At 30.8% G+C, this 26,684-nt stretch overlaps 1 protein-coding gene and 2 non-coding genes across 3 annotated transcripts; 1 reads left to right on the forward strand and 2 right to left on the reverse strand.

Annotated features, from left to right (window-relative positions):
* Positions 1–670: 670 nt before the first annotated feature.
* LOC114379978 (probable LRR receptor-like serine/threonine-protein kinase At1g53430) lies at positions 671–13,360 on the reverse strand. The gene is made up of 24 exons (XM_028338839.1): positions 13,133–13,360; positions 8,263–8,449; positions 7,769–7,840; positions 7,112–7,183; positions 6,613–6,684; positions 6,462–6,533; positions 6,239–6,310; positions 6,076–6,147; positions 5,898–5,969; positions 5,699–5,770; positions 5,549–5,620; positions 4,772–4,843; positions 4,559–4,624; positions 4,347–4,406; positions 4,231–4,269; positions 4,094–4,140; positions 3,554–3,924; positions 3,232–3,427; positions 3,010–3,147; positions 2,550–2,662; positions 2,216–2,426; positions 1,899–2,136; positions 1,565–1,715; positions 671–1,258 (listed from the first exon to the last, which is right to left on the reverse strand). The coding sequence occupies exons 1-24, from the start codon at positions 13,245–13,247 to the stop codon at positions 887–889; spliced, it is 3,024 nt and encodes a 1,007-aa protein (XP_028194640.1). The 5' UTR covers positions 13,248–13,360; the 3' UTR covers positions 671–886.
* A 3,522-nt stretch (positions 13,361–16,882) lies between these two features.
* Positions 16,883–16,954, reverse strand: TRNAR-UCU. Its single transcript has one exon. It is a non-coding gene; the product is annotated as a tRNA-Arg (tRNA).
* Positions 16,955–20,871: 3,917 nt separating this feature from the next.
* Positions 20,872–20,945, forward strand: TRNAW-CCA. The gene has a single exon. It is a non-coding gene; the product is annotated as a tRNA-Trp (tRNA).
* Positions 20,946–26,684: the final 5,739 nt, after the last annotated feature.

Here is a 26,684-nt window from a genome sequence, read left to right on the forward strand (position 1 = left end):
AATAATAATTATAATGAAATTATTATTTTTATAATTTATGACTTTAAATTTGTTATATTATCATGTACGATAACTCTTTGATATAAATTTATTTTTCTCTAGTTCTCGTTTCTTCTAACATTCTTATTTTAATATATTTTTTAATTAATATAAAAAATGTATTTACAAAAACAATGAATATTTTTTTGTTTTTCTTTTATAATGTTATATTTCATCTTATAGTGTTTCTAACATCCTATTTTTCTTTCATACTGTTTTGTACACTAAGTGTTTAATGCAAGTTCATTTTTCTCCTATTTTATTTAATATATTTTATATTTTATTTTGTAAATAAATATTATTTATTAAATTTAGAAACGAAAAGGAATCTAAACAATATAATTTAATAATCTACAAATAATTCATTATTCATTTTATCTAATTATTATTGATTAAGAAAATATTAATTAAAAATAATAATTAATGGTTAATAATAAAAATAAAAATAATTGGATTAAACATATTAATTATAAAATTCTTTATTAAATGACTTTTAAGTAAAAAAAATTTAAAATTTTATATAAATAATCACAAAAATAAATAAAAATAGTTAAATTTTTTAAAACTTCACTATTGACAAAAATTCAAAGTCATGAATTTTTTTATTATTTCATACCTAAAAATAGTAAAATAATTTATGACTTACCTCATTTGAAAATTAATTAAAAAATATCCCCATTTAATAAAATTCCAAATGAAATTACCCCTTTTGTTGGAAACCTCCATTAATAGCCTTTAAACCACCATACATATAGCAAGCAACTATGAATTAAAATTTAATGAGTTAACTTCCCCGACTTGCAAATCACACATAATTGGAATATCTAATAAGTTGATCGGTTGAAGCCTAATCAATTCTACTTGGAAGTGATATGGAGGAGTCAAGCCATGGTCCCCCCATTGATTTGCTTCTTTGCTCTATACTTTCTTCTGAGAATGCAGAAGAGACATGAGTTTGACTGTCTTGTGATAGCATCTCAAAGGCTTTAAATCTTACATCTTCTGCACTGTCACCGCGTTTAATTATTGGTGCTTGAATTGGAGTTTTTCCCTCAAGCATGCTCACTACTGATGACATACATGGTCTAAGAGTGGGAGAAGGATTGGTGCACAAGAGTGCTAACAGCAGCATTCTCATGGCCTCTTCTGAGGAGTACTTTGAACCAAGACTTGGATCCACCAGCTCCAGAAGGTTTCCTTGCTCTTGGAGAACATAGGCCTTCAATGACATGCAACAAATAGTATTAGAAATTCAAGCAAACAATAACAGGGAAACAAGAAAGGAAAGCACAAAATAAGAAAAAAGATAAGTATAGCCCTACTTATATTTAAAGTATCAAATTATCCTCAATCCTTATTATAGTAGGAGATGAATGGCATGAAGACTTGGATATAGATGAAAAAGGCAAGATACTTTGAAAATATTGAACTAGGTAAATTTTGTGACGATGACAGGATAATTTGTGTATTATGCACCCCAGATGCTCCCACTTCAATCTATCGAAAACACAGAAGTGTAACTTACCCAATCTAAAAGATATACAAACTCCTCCTTTGGCCTATAATTTGTGTTGCTCTTTCCACTAACAATCTCTAAAGCTACAATTCCAAAGCTATAGACATCTGCTTTGTCAGTCAAGTAACCCCTCATAGCATACTCAGGAGCCATGTAACCACTGATAAGAAAACATTTAATACCCTTGTGTCAGTGATTTCACAAATCAATGAAATGTGTATTTTTTAATTATTTAAATGATTATAAATGCAAGCTATAGATATATCGTGGATAACACTGCAAGCCTATTAATGATGAACAAAGTCTAGGATTCAAACAGGAAATGCTGTGGCATAGTACTAACATTGTCCCAGCTATTCTTGTGCTGATATGAGTATTCTCTTCTTCATCAAGTTTGGCTAAACCAAAGTCAGAGATCTTGGCATGCAGATGTTTATCAAGTAAGACATTGGTTGCCTTAATATCCCTGTGCACTATTTTCAACCTTGATTCCTCATGAAGATAAGCTAAGCCCTTTGCTATACCCAGACAAATTTGCATTCTTCTGGGCCAGTCCAATTGCATCCTCTCATGTTCTTTACCTAGAAAAGGAAAACCTTTTCAGTTAGATTTTAACTTGGTAGTGGCATACACAGCCAAAGATGTTCATGAAGCATTTACCAAAAAGTGCACGAGCAAGACTATTGTTCTCCATGTACTGATATACTAGCAGCAGCTGGTTTCCTTCAATGCAGCAGCCATAAAGTTTCACAAGGTTTGGATGCTGCAAAGCAGATATCATGCCTATTTCATTGATGAATTCACGATTCCCTTGCTTTGATTTGGAGGAGAGCTGCTTAACAGCAATCACAGCACCATCTGATAGTACACCCTGTGAATAGCAGTATCTTTAGTACCATGTTTTCATTTTTAAAAATATTGGGGATAAAAAGACTTAACCCCAATGTTTCAAAACTTCATACTGCTTAAGATGATTATAATCTATCAAATTTACCTTGAATACTGGTCCAAAGCCTCCTTCACCTATCTTATTTGCTGGGTCAAAGTTATTAGTAGCAGCTTTAATTTGTCTTAAACTGAAATAACCTGTTTTCAGACCTAGAAGTTCTGCAACAAGGTAGATGTAGCTACTCAGAAATAAAATGTATAATTGAAAAGAAAGAGAGATGATAGAGATACAGAAAGAGAGAAATCAGAGAATTGTTTTTGAGAAACCAAGTGTGCATTTTCGGTTACCTTAAAATTACCACAATTTAGATCTCTGCAATAAATTTCAAGTTGTTATATAATCTACTATTAATATTTATAAAAATATTCATGTCTATTAGTATATTCCAAGATTCTAATAGATGTATATGCATCATGCTTGACTGCAAACCAATCTGAACTTTGTAATATCAAAAACCAAATCATAAGGGTTGTAACTGCCTGCTTAATTTGGACTTCAATCTTACCTTGGTCTGTTTGATCTTTCTGACAAAGGAAACCCATCTTCCAAAGAGCAAAGAGCATCAATATGACAATCACACATGCCCCAGCAACAATTCCAACAATTGTTCCAGTAGAGAACCCATGTGCATAAACTTTAAAGTCTACAACAAAGTGGAAATGCTTACAGAACATGAAAGGACAAGGTATTTGAAAGAGAGGACACCAATATTATGAAAACTACTTACTTGGGGTCACAGTGATAGCAGATATGAGAGGTCCATATACACCTATTATAGGAATGGCATTAGTTCCTTTTCCTGCCCAGGATAAGTGGATTTCCAAGGTGCTTTCTGTAACATTAACATTAAACTCCCTAGTGATTCCCTTACCAACTCCACCAGCTTCTTTCGCAATGTTAAAATCTTTCAGATATTTAAAACCCTGTCAATGTACAGTAATGAAAATATGACCTTTAGAACTCGTGTTATTGGAGAACCAGATACAAAATATGAGTAAAATTTTAGGAGAAACAAAAAAAATGTAGCATTGTTTGCTTCATTTACTCACTTGAATTGATACATCGAATACACGCTTTCCATGGTTGCAATATGATTGGTCATCAGAGAATGCTATCTCAGCAAAATGAAGTTTCACTTTATAATTGCCGTTCAGCATACAAAGGCCATAGTAATTAAGATACAGAGGAGCTATGCGGGCTGTGTGGTAGTAATCAGGGCCATTAATATCCAAAGATAGCTGATTTGTTGCTATATAATCAGCTTTTGCATTTCCTAGATATACTCCAGTGCTGCTATAAGCCCATTTGCCACTATTACCAGGAACATAGTTTGAAATGCCATATGGACTGAGGTCAGCTTCATATTCATTGCCCTCAAACTTTGTTTCAGGTCCTCCACAGTTTATGAACAGTGAATGAACTGCAGAGAGACACAGTGAAAGTGAATAATTTATCAAGAAAAATGAATATGCTTAATGAAAAGCAGGGAAATAAAGAAAAACAAAAAAACAAAACTTGTTCCCATACATGTTACTTCTAATTTCTAAATTTCAAAAAACAATAATGGTTATCTAAGTCTAGACACTCACACAGGGGTTTTCCTGAACAAGGTTGGCCCATCTTCAAACAAAGTATTCTACAAGATATAAAGATATAATATTAGTTTCAACTGATGATTCATATCTGATATTATAGAACTAAAACTAGTCCACAAGAAGGAACATACGAAGTGCTTGCTGTGCGAGAGAGGCTTGAAGCTAAGTTCCTGTTCAATGATAATACCATGCTTAGTATTGACATAGGTGAAATGCTTAAATAATTTGCATACAAAAAGAAGCTTACAGATCCGGCCTTTGGCAATTATTTGCTGAAGTCTTTGTGAAATTGTTCAAAGATAAATCACTGACAGAGAACATAAGGTGAGAATAAATTTCATAATTTAATGAGTGCTAACTAAAGACTAAGCATAAGGAAAAGTATAAGCTAAATTTCGACCAAGTGCATCTAAAGTATGCAATTAAAGGGGTCGAAAAAATTCAAGGAGATATGATTACATTTGCTGGTTTATGCTCAGTATCCAATCAGGAATTGGTCCACTTAGAGAATTGTTAGTCAGAAACCTGCATCCATCATGAATATGTGTCTCATTATATCAGAAAAAAAAATAAGTTGAGAAAAAGCAACCAACATTCTTGAGATCAAATTAATATAAACATTCACATTCTTTCGGTTAATCTTCTTGCTGGCAAATGAAAATACACACTTACAAGTAATTTAGATTTCCCAAATCCTGAAATGAATCTGGGATTGAACCTGTTAACATGTTGGAGCTCAGATCTCTGAAAGAGAAAATAGGAAATTACTATGATGTAGTAATGGCACATGCTACTTCCAAATTCTAAGAACAAAATGTAATGGAGGTAATTTCAAGTTTCCAATCATTTTTAACTTTTTTCTCTTTTTGCTGGCATTTTGAAACACAATATTGCAGATAATAATTTGCACAGATGATGCATACTAAAATTTATATCCACATCCTTGGTAGTTATATTGTCATTATACTGGTATAACTAAACAACAAATCACAATCACCTTAAAGGACATGCCCCCATTGATTACACAAACAGATGAAGAGTGTCCAAAAATAAGTCTTGAAAAATATCTAACAATAGTTGATTACCAGATGGGCAAAGAAGTGTTAATCACAAAATTAATTGGATTCAAATTATTTCCTAAATCCTGATCTTTATAATGTAGAAATTCCATACTCATAAACTTTATCTAATGAAGAATAGAGGGAGAAAAGGTGCTACCTAACAATATAGGTGCAAAATTAAAATAAACACATACTGTAGAAATGGAGATGATAAAAGGATCAAATTATTACAGAGTGACTTCTAAATCCTTAATTGCGACATGATCCAAGTAAAATTAGAATGTGTTTTTGTATACTAAAATTAAATAGATAATAATGAGATTGGTAAACAGGTAGATAAAAAAACTAAAGAATATATAGCTAGTTATATACTTTTGATGCAACTTACATGGTTTTCAAACTTTTTATTTCTCCAATGTAGTTTGGAATGGGACCAGTTATTAAGCAATTCCTCAATTCCCTGAGTAACAGAAATATGATAGAAGCCTAAATGAATTATATAGTTCTTCGCGTAAGAGCAGTGAAGGTTTCAACTCACAGTCTTAGCAAAAGTTTCAAATTCTTCAGATTAGGAAATGTCATAGTTGGTCCCTTCAAATCAGATATCCTCCTGATATATAAATGTGTCATCAATGAAATGAAAATGTTCCATTATAAGAGATTGCATTCCATTACCACTGTAAAATGCACACAAAATGTAATAATTTGGAATACTCTTAAAAGGACAAAGTGCTCACAATTCTGTCAAATTTGTCAAGTAAGATATGACAGAAGGAATTGGGCCGTCCAAGGATGTGCCCTGCAAATCCCTACAAAAAGTTTTCTTAGATAATACAATGCAAGTTAATCATGATATAACTTTATTTTATTCTTCAACTGAGAAAAGGTCATGGATGAACCAAAATTTAGACTCACAATCTATCAAGTTTGGTCCAGTTCCCAATAAAACTGGGTATTTTCCCAGATAAACTGCTCCCATCTATCCTACTGCATGCAGAAAATGTTGTGTTATTTAACAATTTAACAGACAGAAAATCAAGACCAAGGGAAAAAAATTGCATCACATTAAATCACTTACAACTGAGTGAGATTCTTTAGATTTCCATATGTATCTGGTATTATCCCTGTGAAATTATTTGCAGAAAGAAGTCTGTAGATTCATTTAGTTAAAGTGAAAAAAAAGGAGTTAGGGATGTGTGGAGAAAACAGTAAGAAATTGTAGATAATATGGAGACAAATTAATGATTTAAATTGATTATGTAAATCAAATGAAATTAAAAAAAAGAAACAAATAGTCTCACAATCTCAGCAAGTTGCTCATTTTTCCAAGGCTCTGGGGAAGAGGTCCCTCAAGTTGATTATCTTCCAAATTCCTGTAAACATGGATTACAAATATAATTATTCCACCTCCAGTTTTAATCAATTGGCATCATAGTTTTCTCAAACGCTTACAGTTCTTGCAGACTAGCCATGTCACCAATTTCTGAGGGAATTGAACCAGTAAGTCGATTTCCCAAAAGTGACCTGAAGCATGTAGCAATTGTACTGTGAGGAATCATGCAAACCCCATTTAGGATTTTTTTTAATTAAAATGCAATGACAGCATAAAAGATTTTACACTATCATCCAATTATAAGTTGTTGGTAAGATTATTGACTTCTGTAATAAGTATTTTAAAACTATATCCTGGGCGATTTCTAGTTGGTTGTCGGCTACGTAGATCACACCACGCCATTTGACTCTTAAAAACCAAAGCCTTATCTAGGGTGATTTCTAATGGGTTAACAATGTAAAAAATTTTGCACTTACAATTTATGAAAACTAAACTCAATTGCAAGAAGGAAAAAAAAAAGACAGTCGCAAAGGTTCTTAGTTAACAAATGAAGAACATGCCTCACAAATAGAGCAAGCAAGATGAAAACACACAGATGCATAGGTAATGATGACTTACAGATTGACAACTGATGAGAGGCGTCCAAGGCTTTTTGGAATTGAGCCATTGAAATTATTCCAAGTGAGATCACTGCTCAGTATAAAAGTTTCAGTTAGTTATTTCAAAGTAGATTCCTTTGCATTTCATGAAGTTAATAATGTTTTGACTTTCATATAAAAGAACTAGAATGTATACTACTAATGACAAAATAACACTACAAATATTGCAATTCACCTTTCATATTTGTATAACAGCATGCATGGTGGGGCATTACTCTACAATCCATAGTTTCTTTTATCGGTTGAAATCAAAGACAGTACTAGAAAGTTTATAATAACTCATGTGTCCTATTCAACCAATTCAACTAGACCTCATTGGTTAGTTGATTAGTGTTCATAGTTTTATTTTCTTATTTGGTCGACTTTTTCATTACTTCATTAATGGTTAGTTATAATTACCATTTTTTTGGCATTTATTTATTAAGAAATTGGGTATCCGTAAATGCTTAACATTGATCCCACCTGATTAGCATACCCAAAAGGATAGCATAGTAACTCCCTCATTTGTGACTACAACAGTTACGGACATGGTTAATCCATATTTTCTATAACAGTGCAGCATTTGTGAACATACAACTAAAAAAGTAAGAGACAAAAAGAATTTATAACCACTTACAGTATTTCTAGTCGAGTTAAATTTCCAAATTCATCGGGTATAGGTCCAGATATATTGAGACCCTTGAGCGCACTGTCAGCCAATGTGTTAAATTAGAATTCTCAAATGAATATTGTTTATTAATTTAATAAATACGAATGAATGTAAAGTAACCAAAGGTGACCAATGGTCCAAGTGGATGGAAAAATAAAAAATATGATTAGGAGAAAAGATTCTACTATAAGTGATTAATGTTTTTCAATAAAAATTAATCATTTAAAAAATTGATAGATACTTCACACTAGTATTATTATCTAAAAAAAAAAAGTAACCAAAGGTAACATCTTTCACGTGTTAGTTTCATTATGCCTTAAAAAAAACATATTAGTTTCATTATAATTTTTTTTTTCACAAACTCACACTATTGCCTATTGGTGTTAATAACAAATTGTCTAAGTTGCACAAAATCCAACTGTAGAAGACACTAGTAAGGGAGGGTTTGAAAAAAAGCTTACATTGCTGTCACATGGCAAGTAGTGTTATTGTTGAAAGAGCAATCACACGTGACATTCCTTATGATTTGAGACTTATTATCCCTTGAAATGTTCCTGTTATCAAATCCTCTATCCCCGTTGCAAGAACGTTGTGTAACTTTCCAATTCAGGTTCTCTACCTTGTCTGATATTGCTTGTAGCAATTTCACTGCAACATATAGAAGGCAAATAAATTAATTAGTTTTATTCTCAGGCTACATGCATCTTATATTTCTGGTATTAAGATCTATAATCTTTTCAAAAGAAGAACTGTAAAATAATACTATGTCAATTTAGGTAAATTCTAGATTGTGACCTACTCATATTTTAACAAGCACAAGCTTTAGCAAAACTCTTGTGGTCAAAAGCTTTCATTAGCAAACATATGCATAAGCCCATTGCAACTCTAGTCAATAGCCTCAACAATTTGAGCACGATGCTATCTTTATATCCATTAATTTGACTAAGTCAAACAAGGCGGGCAATAAATATAAGAAAAAATTGAACTTTGCATACATGCAAAGCTAATCTTTTTCCTAATTTTTTATTGTCAACACTTGTCATATGAACCCCATGCAGCATCCATCTAGTCCTATTAGAGTAGTATCATTATAACAAACCGTCAATAATAAGTAAAACATGATCATCGTACCGTCCACAATAAAGATAACTAAACCTTAAGCTGGAGAAATCGATATGGTTTTAGGGGTACAAATCATATGACTAATCATTACATTGACAATTATGCCATGTTTATCCTAAAATAAAGAACTATTAGAACGTGTTGGCACACAATTTGACTCACCTATCTATTTATCAAAATTCATCTATCACATTTTTTTTTTACTTTCTGTTTGTCTCCTTTAATTTACTTTCTTCTGTTGCAGCCTTGATTTTTATGAGCCAAATATTTAGTTCATTTTACTCTCTTTCGCATCTAAAATGTGAATAGGATTGGAAAAATTAAAGGATATTTGATTTGGTTGTTTTTTGTTTTTATTTTTACTATAAATAAAAATGGTGATGAAAATGTATTTGGTTAGATTTTTGAAAATATTTTAGTAAAAATATTTTTCTAAACGAACCAAAAATTAAAAACAAAAAAATCTTATTTTCAGTTGAAACCAAGAATCTCATTTTAGTAAAATGAAAATACGATGACAAAAAATACAATTTTAAGTAAATCTAAAAAATATTTCCTTTTGAAAACATATTTTCAATATTTTTATCTCTCGAAAGAAAAAATAAAAAATAAAAAATTAAATCAAATATATTTTTAAAATTTTAATCTTTTAAAAATATAAACAATTTTTAGAAAATAAAAATAATAAATAAAAATACAACCTAAAGATACCCTAATAATGGAGCAGGTGGGTAGAAGTGACATTTCTCTATTAATTGTTGGCGTGCTGGTGACTAGTAAGGCACCGAAACTTCTCTCATACCGAAATAGTGATAAAAGTAAAATTAAAATCATGTCTTTGGAAAACTATCAGGATCCGTCCAAGAGTTAGTGAGACGTAAGGTGAATTTTAAGATTTTTTTTTTAACTTCAAATGAGAGAGATATATTAGTTTTTTTTGTGAAAATATGTGGGTTTTTTTATCAATGTGATTTTTTTTGTTTCATAGAAACTAATAAATTTTTTATGGACCTAAAGCTTAAGCGATCCTTACTGCTGCTTACACCAAAAGGGCAAAAATCTAAAAAAGGAACGGATGCGATCAGCCACACTGTCTTTCTGACATCTAGACAACTATCACATGGCCTTTATATTACCAATTTGCCCTCACTTTATTTAACAAATTTTCATCCTCGTGACTTGCTCCACAGCTGTAAATTGTAATATGTGGTGAACATATTTCAGTCATAAATTATTAATGTCTTATCTCAACTACATATGATTCCCTGAAGATGGATACAATTACAGATATTATAATGCTAATCAATGATGTGACAGTGATTAAACAATAAAATAAAATACTTAGTGAAAAATATTTATTCAAAAGTCCTGTAAAGCAATTGTAAAACGGTCTTTCCAATAATAAAATAAATATAGAATACAAATTATAAATATCTTATGTTTCATATGCATGATTCATGCCTTGAGTTGACTATAATAACTGATATTACAATATTAATCAATACTGCGATATTGATTAAAGGAATAAAAATCAAATACACTTGATAGAAAATATGTATGGCTTGAGAATTATCATCTTTAAACCTTTGATCAAAGAGCACTACAAGAACTTTAACTCCTATGAAGGATCTAGTTAGATACGTGACACCTATGACAATTAGTCCTAGGTGTACATATCTTTTATTTGTATTAAGGAGTTTTCGTCTTGTTTGTTGTGAGATTAATCTAATAATCTCATGTCTTCCGTTAGAGAGATAAAAATCATCAACCCTTCTGTATTTGTATAAGCTAATTCTATCTAAGGCCAGTCAATTTAGGTTTTATAATTGTCTAGGATTAAGAGAGTCTATCATAGAATTTGATCCAATATCAACATTGGATTCTATATCTACTATTTGTTCCAGTTGGTTCGAAAATTTGTCCTTCTAAAGAATCTATCTAGGATTCCAGGATGTTGAATTATAGATTCAATAACAGGATTGTGTCCTGAGACTATTTGTGAGGTTTCGATAAATGGTGTTGTCCTCATTTTCTAGGCTTTGCTAAAACGAATTTAGTCGAAGTTTGGCTTGTTGTTTTTCCTAGATCAAGTTTAGAAAGCTGTGTTGTAATTTTATTGAGTTCGTTTGTAGATAAACGAATTTGTTGGTCTTTTGTTTTAAGAGTATTCAAAATATCGTTAATTTTATTTTCTAATGTTTGTATTTTGTTAAACAACAAATGTTGTATTTTTGTTAAGCTGTCTAAGGTTTCAGATAAAACTTCAAAAGACTTTATCGAAAGTTTGTTACTAGAGTTATTATTATTAATTACATCACAATGTCTATCCAGAGCTAATGTAAAGGCTCTCATACCAAAGAGGTACCGAGAAGCCTATATAAAAGGTGAAAGAATATGAAATAAATAGTAAGAATAATATAAATCAGCAAAGGTGGTAGTGCCTCCTAGTAAGATTTAAATAAGAGGTACCGAGAAGTCTATATAAACGGTGAAAGAATATAAAATAAATAGTAAGAATAATATAAATCAGCAAAGGTGGCAGTGCCTCCTAGTTAGATTTATATTATATTAAAACAAGTAAATAAATGTACAATTAAGAGTAATCAATAACAGTTAATAGTAAGCGGTCAAGAGTAAGCGATATGCAGAAGAAAAATATCAAATTAGATGGATAGATGATACTTCTCAAGTGGATACGGTAAGTTATCTTATTTTAGAAAAATATAGAATATGATGAACCCAAAATCTTTTTTTTTTTGAAGAACAAATATACAAGATCCTTATCGGTTTTTTGGATATTAAGCCGAATACTGAAGATCTTTACCAACTCACACTTCTTTGGATCTTACGTTGATCTTATTTTCCTCCAAGGACCCGCCTAACCAAAGAGGACTTTTATCGTTTTTCAAAAACAGCTATCAAGGGCACACCTTTATAGGCTTACCAATCCCAGGTTTTCGAAATCGTAAAAAATGATCTTTCCAATAATAAATTAAATATAGAATACAAACTATAAATATCTTATGTCTCAAATGCATGATTCATGCCTTGAGTTGGCTACAATAACAGATATTACAATACTAATCAATGCTACGACATTGATTAAAGAAATAAAAATCAAATACACTTGGTAAAAAAATATGTATTCTGAATTCTTATTATGACTAGTTACCAGCACGACTCATCTATTAAAAATACAATTACAACCAAGGGTGGGTCTCACCAATAATAAAATAAATAAAAGAATATGGGCCCCCTTTGTTCTCTATAGACGAGGCTACCTTACATCACACATGGTATAACAAAGAGCAATTGTGTGATTTCATTGATTCACAAAAACACTCCGAAATCATGAAATGTCACACCAATAACAAAAGAAATCCAGAATTCATATACAAATTCCTTGTTTCAATTAGAAGATAGAAAAATCCAGATACTCAGAAAGAAGTCTCTTGCTTCAATTAAAAAAAACTCAAGTCCCATATTGACTAGAGATAGCGTCAAGATAGAACATATAAAGTGAGGACAACCCTCACTCTATGAGCTAATTTTTAAGGTTGAGTTAGACCTAGATTTTTTTCTTGGTATCATATAAAGTGATTGGACGTGAGAGGGTGAATTAAAAAATAATCCAAGTCCCACATTGACTAGAAATAATGTCAAAATAGAACATATAAGGTGAGAGTAACCCTTACTCTATTATAAAAAGAGAATAAGTAGAAGAAAAAACAAGAGTAATTAGTCTTAATTGAATAAAAAAATAATTTGAGGTATAGATAAAAGAAATTCAAAATTTTCTTTCATTTTACTCTCTATTCCAATCACTGGGAACCAAAATAATCCCAGAAAATTTTAAAAAAAATAGAAAAAATTTTATTTATTTTTATTTTTGAGCAAGTTAGATGCAGAACTTCTTAAAAAAACTAATTAAATGTAAACGGAAGAAGCAGGGAACAAAAAAAAAACGACATTGGCGATTTCCTTATGGATCTTGTGACAGAAGCAACAATGCAAGTTGAAGAACTAAATTCTGGAAGATGGGTTTGCACTAAAACGGATAAAGTTGAAACTTTGTGAAGTTGGTGTTAAAACCAAAAAGACAGTTTCAGTTTATAGTTTTGGAAGTTACAAAAGTGAAATTTCCAACACACACATAATTAACACATAAAAACCCATAAGATAAAAATAAAATGGAAAATAATTAAGTACCTTCATCTTGTGGTAAGAGTTGAGCGTTGGATCCAAAGTGTAGGGAAGCCAGGAACACAAAAATGAAGCACTTAGACACACGTTTGGAGCTTGAAGACATCACAAACCGCATCATGGTCCTGCGGTGTGTCGGTATCAGAAAGTTTCAGAATGGAGTAGCAAAAACAGAGAAGAGAGTTGCTAAAGATTATTTTTGTAGAATTTAAAAGAGGATCTCACATAAGACATTATTTATTTGAATTTATTACACAAATATTATATATATAATAAGTTGTTGATTTTCATAATAAACATCTTGTAAAATAATTTTTAATTGATTGATAATGTAAAAAATACTAATAATATATGTCAAGGGATCTAATTCATTAGTTGAGAAAATACATTAGTTATGTTGTTTTTTATTCTTATAAGATCAAATTTTAGGTTTGAATATTTTTACTTATTTTTTATATAATTAGAAGAGAAATGAAATAAAAAAGACATAAAATAAATTATGAAATAATGTTACAAAGACAGGAGAAGTAACGCGAGAAGTAAAGAATTAAGTATTGTAAACTATATTGAAGTAAAAAATGTCACATAATTATTACAGTTATGTATATATATATACTCTACTTTTTAGTTGGAGTGTGCATTAATATCCTACACAAAAAAAAAAAAATTGTTGACAAAGAAACCACTCATAATTAAATATTAACAATGAACAAAGTTGTTTTTATAGAAAAATGATAGGAATAAATATCAACTTTAAAAGGATCAATATTTATTTATTTATTTTATTCCTATATGAATTAATGACAATTTCAGTAAATATGCTTTTTATATATTAATATTGTTATACTTTATGAGAAATAAAAAAGAATAAATTATAATGGTCCAGAGTTCAAGTCATCGCTTGACTTGATTTCCGCGTCTGAGTAATGTTATTAAAATAATGGTCCTGTTAAAGTCATCGCTTGACTTGACTTCCCCGTTTGCGAACGGCGTGTGCCTTAAGTTCTTTAAGGAGTTGTACGTAATTGGAGTAATTAAAAATTTACTAAAGTTTTTAGATCGGAGTTCTACCACATAATAAGATCCCAATATAAGTGAGTGAAAAACTTCTTCCCTGATATCTATAATGGAGATGCTCTTAGACATTTGACACCACTTAGAAACGTGTGGATGACTTTGATTAATTTCTCTTTTTTTTATAACTAGAAAAATTAAATGAATTATATCATAAAGGTTCACCAAGATTTGGATACACTTAATTGATTAATTTCTTTTAGTCCTATATGCAATGTGCCAAATTTGTCCTAACTCCTAAGTAACATAAAAATATCTCGGGTGTGCAATAACTACAGAAATAAAAGAAAAATTAGGATGAAATTATACTAAAAAAGTATTGTAAATTCTCTTATTTTGTTTTTTTCGCAGAATAAAGCATGAGAAGAATGGCTAATACCATAGTTACCTTAGCAAATACTGCATCTTAAAAGAGATCCTAGACATTTTGAAATGAATGGAAAGAGAGTCTACTTTCATTAAGTGATTTATTAGATAATCGAAAACAGAAAATCTTGAGAACTATTCGAAACTCAGAAGAATTACGGGAAGGGGCCATTGAACAGCTGGAAAAAGCCCAAGCCCGCTTAAGGAAAGTCGAAACGGAAGCAGATCGTTTTCGGGTGAATGGCTATTCTGAGATCGAACGAGAAAAATTGAATTTAATTAATTCAATTTATACGACTTTGGAACAATTAGAAAATTACAAAAACGAAGCCATTCATTTTGAACAACAAAGAGTGATTAATCAAGTCCGACAACGGGTTTTACAACAAGCCTTACAGGGAGCTCTAGGAACTCTAAAGAGTTGCTTGAACAACGAGTTACATTTACGTACTGTCAGTGCTAATATTGGCATGTTTGGGACGATGAAAGAAAAAATAACTGATTAGTCTTTCTATTATAAAATAGAGTATAGGCATTATTTTTTTCTTCTAAAAAAATAAAATTAAGAAATTTTCATGGTAACCATTCGTGCAGATGAAATTAGTAAAATTATCCGTGAACGCATTGAGCAATATAATACGGAAGTAAAAATTGTAAATACGGGTACCGTACTTCAAGTAGGCGACGGTATTGCTCGTATTTATGGTCTTGATGAAGTAATGGCGGGTGAATTAGTGGAATTTGAAGAGGGTACTATAGGCATTGCTTTGAATTTGGAATCCAAAAATGTTGGTGTTGTATTAATGGGTGATGGTTTGATGATACAAGAGGGAAGTTCAGTAAAAGCAACAGGAAGAATTGCTCAGATACCTGTAAGTGAGGCTTATTTGGGTCGTGTTATAAATGCCCTGGCTAAACCAATTGATGGTCGAGGAGAAATTTCAGCTTCGGAATCTCGATTAATCGAATCTCCTGCTCCCGGTATTATTTCGAGACGTTCCGTATATGAGCCTCTCCAAACAGGACTTATTGCTATTGATTCGATGATCCCCATAGGACGTGGCCAACGAGAATTAATTATTGGAGACAGACAAACGGGTAAAACAGCAGTAGCCACAGATACTATTCTCAATCAACAGGGACAAAATGTAATATGTGTTTATGTAGCTATTGGTCAAAAAGCATCTTCTGTGGCTCAAGTGGTGAATACCTTACAAGAAAGAGGAGCAATGGAATACACTATTGTAGTAGCTGAAACAGCGGATTCTCCAGCTACATTACAATACCTCGCCCCTTATACAGGAGCAGCTCTGGCTGAATATTTTATGTACCGTGAACGTCACACTTTAATCATTTATGACGATCTCTCCAAACAAGCACAGGCTTATCGCCAAATGTCTCTTCTATTACGAAGACCACCTGGTCGCGAAGCTTATCCAGGAGATGTTTTTTATTTACATTCACGTCTTTTGGAAAGAGCCGCTAAATTAAGTTCTCAGTTAGGCGAAGGAAGTATGACTGCTTTACCAATAGTTGAAACTCAATCGGGAGATGTTTCAGCTTATATTCCTACTAATGTAATTTCCATTACAGATGGCCAAATATTCTTATCTGCCGATCTATTCAATGCTGGAATCAGACCCGCTATTAATGTAGGTATTTCCGTTTCCAGAGTTGGATCGGCGGCTCAAATTAAAGCCATGAAACAAGTAGCTGGTAAATTAAAATTGGAATTAGCACAATTCGCAGAATTAGAAGCTTTTGCCCAATTCGCTTCTGATCTCGATAAAGCTACTCAAAATCAATTAGCAAGAGGTCAACGATTGCGCGAGTTGCTTAAACAATCCCAATCAGCTCCTCTTACCGTGGAAGAACAGATAATAACTATTTATACTGGAACGAATGGTTATCTTGATTCATTAGAAATTGGACAGGTAAGGAAATTTCTTGTTGAGTTACGTGCTTACTTAAACACGAATAAACCTCAATTCAAAGAAATCATATCTTCTACCAAGACATTCACTGGGGAAGCAGAAGTCCTTTTGAAGGAAGCTATTCAAGAACAGATGGAACTCTTTTTACTACAGGAACAGGTAGAAAAAAATTGATTAATCATTTAATAACTTTATAATTTCACTTTCAAATTCTTATAATTAGTATCTTTTAATATCTTTTTATTTCATTTGAATATAATATTAATATATAAATAAAATGAATTTGAATGAAAATAGAAAAAAAAAATAGAATAAATAAAATAGAAGGACAAGGTATAAATTGCATATATTTGCATATATATGCAAATATATGCAAACAATTTGCGTCCAATAGGATTTGAACCTATACCTAAGGTTTAGAAGACCTCTGTCCTATCCATTAGACAATGGACGCTTCTATTTTTTTTTTTCTTTTATTCTTTAACCTTATTAACTAAAAAAGGTTAAAGAATAAAAGAATTCTATATTCTATATATAGGAATTCTATATTCTATATATAGAAAAGATATAGAAAATTTATAGAAAATAAATAAAATTCAATTTGTTATAAATACCTAAAATAAATACCTAAAACTAAATTAAGAAATTAAAAAAAAGAATTGACAAATTCATTTAAAATTCTAGATTCATTCTATAAGAAAAAAGATAGATTCAAATAGAATAAATAGAGAATATAAGCGGGTAGCGGGAATCGAACCCGCATCGTTAGCTTGGAAGGCTAGGGGTTATAGTCGACGTTGATTCATCATTTTGATTTCAATTTAACGTCTCTAATTCAAAACCGAACGTGAAACTTTTGTTTCATTCGGCTCCTTTACAGAAAAAATTAAGAGATGGAAAATCAAAAAATTGACCCATAACATCTATGTCAGCCTTTTTGTTTTGTATGAATAAGTTTAAAACATCTTGCTTTTTAGATGATCCCTCTAGAAGAGCAGTATTATAATAATCTGTTTTTTTTCTAGTTACTTCGTTCTCTATTTCTATTTAATAGAATCTTTAGGAAAAGCATAAAATTTCTGTCGAGCTAAAAAAATGTAGATGTCTCTAGTAAACTAAAAGAATCGTTTAATAGCTATTTTGCTTCAATCTCTACTATACAAAAAAATGGAAGATTTAGTTACGATTAGAAAGAAACTTTCTATATATCTCTCCATAGATCCTTTCGTCATACTCAAAAAAATTCGGATTATAGATCCAATTCCAAAAACTTATGTTTCATAATTTTAGAACTCAAGTTGTCAATTCCAAAAACTTATGTTTCATAATTTAGATTTCATTGTGAAAAAATCTACTTACTAAACTAAATATTGGATGGGTAGAGCCAAAGAGTGTGAACTGTACAAGTTAACAATAACATTAATTAAATTAATAAAAAATGAAAAGAAAGAAAGGCTCCGGTGTATAGAAAGGACCTGCCCGTTTCTAAAAAAAATCATAGAAACGATGGAACCCACCCATTTTTTATATATGTCCTAATTTATTTACTATTACTTACTATGTTTTTTGATATCTAGTATCAATACAATTTATTATTTTGAGGTTGAATATTTAGAAAAAAATATATATATATAAAATCGTGGTTGGGGAGGTTATAGTAGCAAGAGCCATTGGAATTTTTTTTTTATACATTGGAAGAATCCATTTTTGTTATTAATAGACTAGTAAGAAGAAAAGAATAACTGAAAAATCAAATAGTTATTCATCAAAGTCTCAATTATTCAATGACCAGAATTAAACGAGGATATATAGCTCGGAAACGAAGGACAAAAATTCGTTTATTTACATCAAGTTTTCGAGGAGCTCATTCAAGACTTACTCGAACGATTACTCAACAGAAAATAAAAACTTTGGTTTCGGCTCATCGGGATAGAGATAGGAAAAAAAGAGATTTTCGTGGTTTATGGATTAGTCGAATAAATGCAGTAATTCACGGGAATATTAAAGTATATTATATTTATAGTAATTTAGTATATAATCTATACACGGGGCAATTGCTTCTTAATCGTAAAATAGTTGCACAAATAGCTATATTAAAACAGAATTGTCTTTTTATGATTGCCAATGATATCATAAAAACCAAAAATCCCCTTAGACTTTACTCCGGGAAGGTATAGAATATAAATTTGTTTATTTTGATAGCTTTATCATATGAATTTTTATCATATGATAAAGCTATCAAAATAAACAACCACGCTGAATAAAAAAAAAATGATTCTTTGTTACCTATTATCTTTTTTCTTACAACATAAAAACCCAAATTGAATTGTCGTAATTTTCAAACAAAACATCAATCAATATTTCATTCAAATCTCAATTCAAAATTGGATTTAGAATTCTTAATTTCTATATTTTTTTTTCTTAAAGTAGTAGTTCTAGCGGTTGACTCGCTTTTTTCAAATTGTTTTTCATTATTAAGAAAAGATAACGAAGATAAAATACGAGCTTGTTTTATAGCAATTGTTATTAATCGTTGTTGTTTTAAGGTCAATCTATTTACGCGTCTGGATAATATTTTTCCTTGTTCACTAATAAATCGACTAATTAAACCCATGTTTTTATAATCAATTCGGTCCCCCGATTGGATCGGGGGCAAACGCCTACGAAAAGATCGCTTGGATTTCATAAAGAGTCGCTTAGATTTTTCCATGGTTTATTTATCCCTATTCCAAAAATCACATTTATTACAAGAAATACTATAAAGGATTTGTTTTTTTATTCTGACTTTTTTAATATATGTTGTTATATACTGATATTTGTATATATTCAACTGTAAATGATAGAATACAGATAGATCTATCTATATAGATAAGAAAAATAGATCATTTTACATGTTAAGTTCTTTGGTTCGAAGGGTAACACACAAGCGATCAATTTGATCTATTTCTTTATTTCTGCGTGAATTGTATGTTTGCAACAACGGGGACAAAATTTTCTCAATTCCAATCGACTAGGCGTATTCTGTCGATTCTTTTTAGTTATATATCTAGAAATACCCGTTGATTCCTTATTAACACTCTTTTTATCACAACCGGTACATTCCAAAATAACAATTACTCGGATATCTTTACCTTTGGCCATGAACCTCCCTTGGGTTTTTAATTCACTTAACTCTTTTGTTTTCGGATTATAATCTAAGAAAAAGAAAAGAACAAAAAAACGAAAATATAAATTAAGAATTAGAAATCCAATTTTGAAAGATTTCGTTCCAATTAAGATTAAGATTAATATAGTACAAAAATAATACAATGATCTCGAACTATATTTCGTTTCGAATTGCAATACAATTGCAATACAGTATTTTCGTTTTTTTAACTAAGTATTTTTTATGATATTGTTGCCCCCACCCTATACATTCCATTTAAATTTCTGCTTTCACTCTTTTATTAATAGAAATGGAATTGAATTATTAATTCAATTCCATGGAAGCCTGGACGAGATCCCGAGTTTCACTCCGAATTTCAATTAGGCCAAATTAACCCTTATTCTTTCTCTTTCCTAACTTATTCTATTACAATTGTAAAAAAAAGAAGAAATAAAAGACGAAATAAAGAAGAGGAGATTAATTACATATTAATTACATATATTTAATACTTAATTGGATCTATAATCTTCTTCACCCCTTTCCGTGTCAATAACTAGAATGAAAAAAAAGGGAATATCAATGCATCTGGAAAAAAACGATTGATCTCTATCAAGAGACCCGCCAAAGCCCCGAACCATAGAGTACTTACTACTGGTGCCACGGAAAGATATGTTTTTAGATCTCGCATTTCAAATCCTCCTTTTTAAGTCTTTTTTCTATCTAAAATTTATTTGAATTTAATATTCTTTTTGATTATTCTAAAGAATATTAGTTATATTTCTTTAGAATCTTTTTTTTCTTTTTCATATTCTATTCTATATTATAGTATAGGAAACTAAAAAAAATGGCAGAAAATTAGAAAAATGATAGATATATATTATATATATATCTATATATCAACAGATAAAAATGTGGAAAACAAGACAAAGATTCTTTACAATAACACTAGAAACAAATGGAAAAGGGATGTAGCGCAGCTTGGTAGCGCGTTTGTTTTGGGTACAAAATGTCACGGGTTCAAATCCTGTCATCCCTATCCCTAACTATTACTTATCATATGATATTCCGTATTATATATTTATTATATGAGATGAGCAATAAAACGGGACCAATTGAAGACGAATTCCAATTGGACATACATACCGAATATCTATATGTATATATATTGATATAGTATATACATGTAAAATGGATTTGGATCATATAAAATAATTTATGAAAACAAAGCGCTCTTAGTTCAGTTCGGTAGAACGCGGGTCTCCAAAACCCGATGTCGTAGGTTCAAATCCTACAGAGCGTGATGATTCAAATCCTACAGAACGTGATTCTTGTATTTTTCGAATGATAATTACACTGAAATAATTGAACATTAAAAAGTCTGAATTTAATCCTTGTAGATTAGGATTAAAACAAAAAAATAGGGAATCCGCAAAAAAAGAGACATTAATTAATCAAAGATCCAACTGATCACCTCGTCGGTATTGTAAATATGCAGTTACAAATAATCCAGCCAAAGTAATGGGAATTAAACCTAACACGATTCCAAATAGAAAAACTTCAATCATTTTTATTTGTTCGAAAGGTAAAAAGAAAGGTAATATCTATCCTTAACCATTAATCTGTATTGATCATGAATCTCAACGACCGAGAATTGTAAATTGACACAGTAAGGAACTATAGAATGTCTTATTCCAAAATTGACTATTCCTCTCAAAATTACAAATCAAATAAGTCGTATTTTACTCAGACCAATAAATAGAGATGAGGTTATAATTAAAACCACTAGTAAAAAACCGAAATAACTAGTTATAGTGAGCATATAGAAGCTAAATGAAATATGTTATTTTTATACATCTGTTTATAAAGCACTTCCCTAAATTTCCATTTTTGAGAGAAAAAAGAAGATAAGAAAAAATACTACTTAAAAGATACAATTGAAAATTGGAGATTCATCAATAAATTATTACAGACGAATAAAAAGAGAAATAGAATGACATAATTTAGAAATAAATTCATCATCTGTGACATCTACTCATCCTGTGATTCCAAATCAACAGACTTATTAATCAACTCATGAATTGAGTAAACTAATCTAATGATAATGAAAATCTTTCGTATTATTTTATATATTATTCTAGAATAGAATTCTATTTCTATTAGAAAGAAAAATGAATATTAAAACAAAAACAAAGAAAAATAACTTTGTTATTTCAATTGTTATTTCAATTTCTTTAATTTTGAATTAATATAGAAGAAAATAGAAAAAATATCTTCAACAACCACAAAAAGTATATTTATAGATTTGGCATCTAATTGAATTCTAGAAATATAAAATCTCCTTTATGAATTCTAAGAAACCAATTTACCATATTCCGATTTTAATTGATACTTAGTTTTTAGTCCGAAACTAATAATGTGAAATGTGAAGAACCTTCATTTTATACTATTACTATAAAAATGTACTATCCAAAAATTTTCTATCGGATTTTTGAATACATCGAGACAATCAATGAAGAAAGAAGAAAGAACTTATCTAGTCCTAGATTTCGATTGTGAAATTTCATTGCTCTGTTAGAAGAAGGATAGCTATACTGATTCGGTATACTCAAAAGACACCGTTGGTACAAAATGGACGATCTAACAAGGATTACATTTCAGTAAATTTCTACTTACTGATTTTATGGAATCGATCCCCCTTTTGACTGTACAAGAATATGTGGAGTTCAACATGTCTGGAAGCACAGGAGAACGTTCTTTTGCTGATATTATTACCAGTATCCGATACTGGATTATTCATAGCATTACTATACCCTCCCTATTCATTGCAGGTTGGTTATTTGTCAGCACGGGTCTAGCTTACGATGTTTTTGGAAGCCCCCGCCCAAACGAATATTTTACAGAGAGCCGACAAGGAATTCCATTAATAACTGGCCGTTTTGATCCTTTGGAACAACTTGATGAATTTAGTAGATCTTTTTAGGAGGCTCCAATGACCATAGATAGGACCTATCCAATTTTTACAGTACGATGGTTGGCTGTTCACGGACTAGCGGTACCCATTGTTTCTTTTTTGGGATCAATATCAGCAATGCAGTTCATCCAACGATAAACCTAATTTGAATTATAGAGCTACGACACAATCAAACCCAAATGAACAAAATGTTGAATTGAATCGTACCAGTCTCTACTGGGGGTTATTACTCATTTTTGTACTTGCTGTTTTATTTTCAAATTATTTCTTCAATTAATAGAAGAAATAGGAATAGTAAATAATATATAAGGAATTATTTTATCCCATTCGGAAGGATATCGTTTCATAATTATCTATGACTGTTTATGTCTTTAGCATGACTGACTACTTGATTAAATGTGGAGGAAAGTGGGATAAATGGCCGATACTACTGGAAGGATTCCTCTTTGGATAATAGGTACTGTAACTGGTATTACTGTGATCGGTTTAATTGGTATTTTCTTTTATGGTTCATATTCCGGATTGGGCTCATCTTTGTAGTAATCGTGTTAGAATTTGTTTTTTTTTTTGAAATGAAAGCGTAATAACTCACCTGGGATCCACTCGAATTCGTCAAAGAAAGAGTGGATCCCAGGTGAGTTATTAATAATTCTAATCTTTTTTTATTCATATAAACGACTACTTTTTCCGATGTTTCAAAAAACTCCATTTCATTCTTTTTTTTTTTACAAGTTAATTGAAGAAATTCAATTTGTTTAATCAAATTCCCCAACCCCCTCTCTTTTTATTTGTTCACTACGTATTATATGCAATAAAATATTATATGGCAGAAATATTCTAAGTTGGAAAAAATAGAAACTAAGATATAGGATTTTTCAGGAAGGGGTTAAAAAAGATTATTTTATTGATATTTTTAGAATATTTCTATTTCGACACAAACAAGAAGGAATAGGAATCGGACTCTAGGAAAAGACAAAAAATCCCCCCTAGAGTACCTTTTCCATATTTTAATTGATTTTGTTTCAAATTATCTATCTATATAGATATCTATTTTATGTTTAGTATCGAATCCAATTTTATTGTATTTTACAATCGAAATTTCTATAATAGAACTCTCTATTATAGAAAAATGAAATCTGAAAAAAACAGTGTCATAACCATAATATTCGAATTTATTGGGGGGTTGAAAAAACAAAGTCAAATAGTCTTCCTGACAATATCCATACTCGAGTTTATTTGTATTACGTTACAAGTAACTCTTTAAATATAGTATAAAAAGACTATACAGAACCAAAGATCTTTTCATAATTTTTTTATTCTATTATACTGATATTATACTGAATAGAATTACATAAATTATCAACAAAAAAATTGAGTTATTTTTATGAGTTTAATATGTTGATAAATATGCGGGACTAGAAATTCATTTCGGACAATTGAACCTTCTCAAATTGTTTCTTCTTAAGAACTAAAAAGATTTGTGCTAAAATAATAGATGCGAAGAAGAACAAGAGACCTTGGACACGTAACGGATCTTGAAGTACTATTTCCGCATCCCCCTGACCAAATCCACCCACATTTGGATTACTTGTTAATGGCTGATCAAGTTTGATAGATTCACCTTCTGAAACAAGAAGTTCTGGTCCTGGAGGTATAATATCAATCACTTCACGCCCATCCAATGCATCCACTATAGTTATTTCGTATCCCCCTTTTTCTTTTCGTATGATTTTTTTTACCATACCCGCTGCTGTAGCATTATACACATTATTATTACTCTTGCTCCCGTCAAGATAAATCTGACCCCTTCCCCTGTTCCCACCTACGTATATAGGATATTTTAAGAAATGAACATCTCTCTTAGTAGTGGTATCCGGGGAAAGAATAGGAAAGGTGATTTCTTTATATTTTTGACCAGGAACAGGGCCTACCACAAGAATATATTTTTTTGTAGGACGATAGTTTTGAAAAGACAGATTGCCTATCTTCTCTTTAATCTCAGGCGAAATACGATCGGGGGGTGCCAATTCAAAACCTTCCGGTAAAATAAGAACAGCCCCCACATTCAAAGCTCCCTTTTTATCATTAGCAAGAACTTGTTTCACTTGCATATCATAAGGAATTCGAACAACTGCTTCAAATACAGTATCAGGAAGTACCGCTTGTGGAACCTCAATATCCACTGGCTTATTAGCTAAATGGCAATTGGCACAGACAATACGACCGGTTGCTTCTCGGGGATTTTCATAACCCTGCTGTGCAAAAATTGGATATGCGTTTGAAATGGGTGCTCGAATTATTATATATATCATGATCGATATGGAAATCGATCGAGTAATCCCTTCCTTTATACAAGAAAAAGCATTTCTAGTTTGCATGGTCTAATCATTGATCCTGAAAATTTCTACAATAAGATTAGGTAGGTCACTCGCATAGTTCCCTATCCAAGTCGGGGAACCCCTTTTTTCATTTAAGGGGGTTAAAAAGAAGGGAAAAAGCAAAGTTATTTTCTTTTTAGCTAAAAAACTTTAAATTAAAATTTGATAAGTGAATCATTTTGTCAGTCAATCATTCATTGAATGATAAATCACTACAAGTGATGGAGATACGCGATTTAAATAACGAAAAATCCAATATTTTAAAATTGTATCTAAAATGACTGGAAAAGTGGAAACAAGACCAGATATAATTTGATCATTTTGAGCAAATCCAAAATCTTTATAGACGAAACCAATCACTAGTTCCCAACCATGGGATGCCTACTCACATAGGCCATGATTCTTAAGCTAGTTGCATCCTTCATTTTCTTTCCCCACCCTCCCATTAATCACATTATTTTGAACATAACAGTAATAGGCATGTGCTGTAATAATAGGTTCATTCCTTGTAACTTCTATTTCTGTTCAATTCTTAAAAAAAAAGGATTTTTTTTTATGGGGACAACAAACTGTCATATACGATAAGAAAGCATGGAAAATGAAGACAACTTAAAAAGAAAAAGACGAAGAAAATTAATGAGAGGGACCCTCTCACATTAAAGGTTGGCTGCCAAAGAAAAAATCAAAACAATGAGAAATCAAAACCAGCCACGCCGTTGATTTCTTTTGGATCTGATCCGACCTAGAAGACTTATTGGATGGTTTTGATTTCTTTTGGCGTTGAGGGAACACCATTTGAAAATTGTAACAATAATGTTCAATGCACGTACCAAACGTGTCCTTAAGTAAATATATTAAAACAACTTGGGTGCAATATCTACACAATTAAATGAAAAATATGATGAAATTATACTAAAAAAATCTCGCAAATTCGTTTGTTTTAATTTATTTTTTCACTGAATAAAGCATTGATCAGAAGAATGGCTAATGCAGTTACATTAATAAATACTGCATCGTAGCATGATACGAAAAAAAAGGTTCTGTGTAGTGTGTACGTAGCTGTATTGCTGCATGAGGAATATATGGTTTTTATAGGCTATGATTCTAAACTCGTATGCTTCATTTTCTTTCCCTACCCTCCCATGAATCCTATTTGAACATTGTAATCGGCATGCGCTGTACGGCTGTAGTAAAAGGTTTATTCCTTGTAACTTCTGTTTTTGTTATTAAAAAATATATATTAGCAACAACCATAGTGAAAGAAGTTCGTGGAAACAACAACTGCCACATACAATTAGAAAATAAGGAAAGTGAAATGAAAAAGCTTTAAGAAAGAAAAAATTGACTAAAATTAGAGGGACCTGCACATTAAACTAAGGTTGTTAGCCAAAGAAAAATCAAAACAAGGAAAAATCATAGAAAAAACCTAATGAACCCGCTGAAGCTCAATTATGTATCGTTGGTGGTAAATTGTTCCAACTATATAAATTTGGAAATATTTTATAATATAACTTTTTTAGAGACTACTATTTTCATCTTTTAATAAAAAAGAGTATATACACTCTATAACGTTTAGAATTTGAAGAGGTTTTTATATATAAAAAAAAGTTGACTAAGCCAACTTTGAGAATACTCAGCAGTATTCCTCGCAGGGACGGTGTAATGTATATCAGAAAAATGAACCAGTAGT

This window comes from Glycine soja, chromosome 12 (assembly GCF_004193775.1).
Source record: "Glycine soja cultivar W05 chromosome 12, ASM419377v2, whole genome shotgun sequence".
In the NCBI taxonomy this organism is placed as follows: domain Eukaryota; kingdom Viridiplantae; phylum Streptophyta; class Magnoliopsida; order Fabales; family Fabaceae; genus Glycine; species Glycine soja.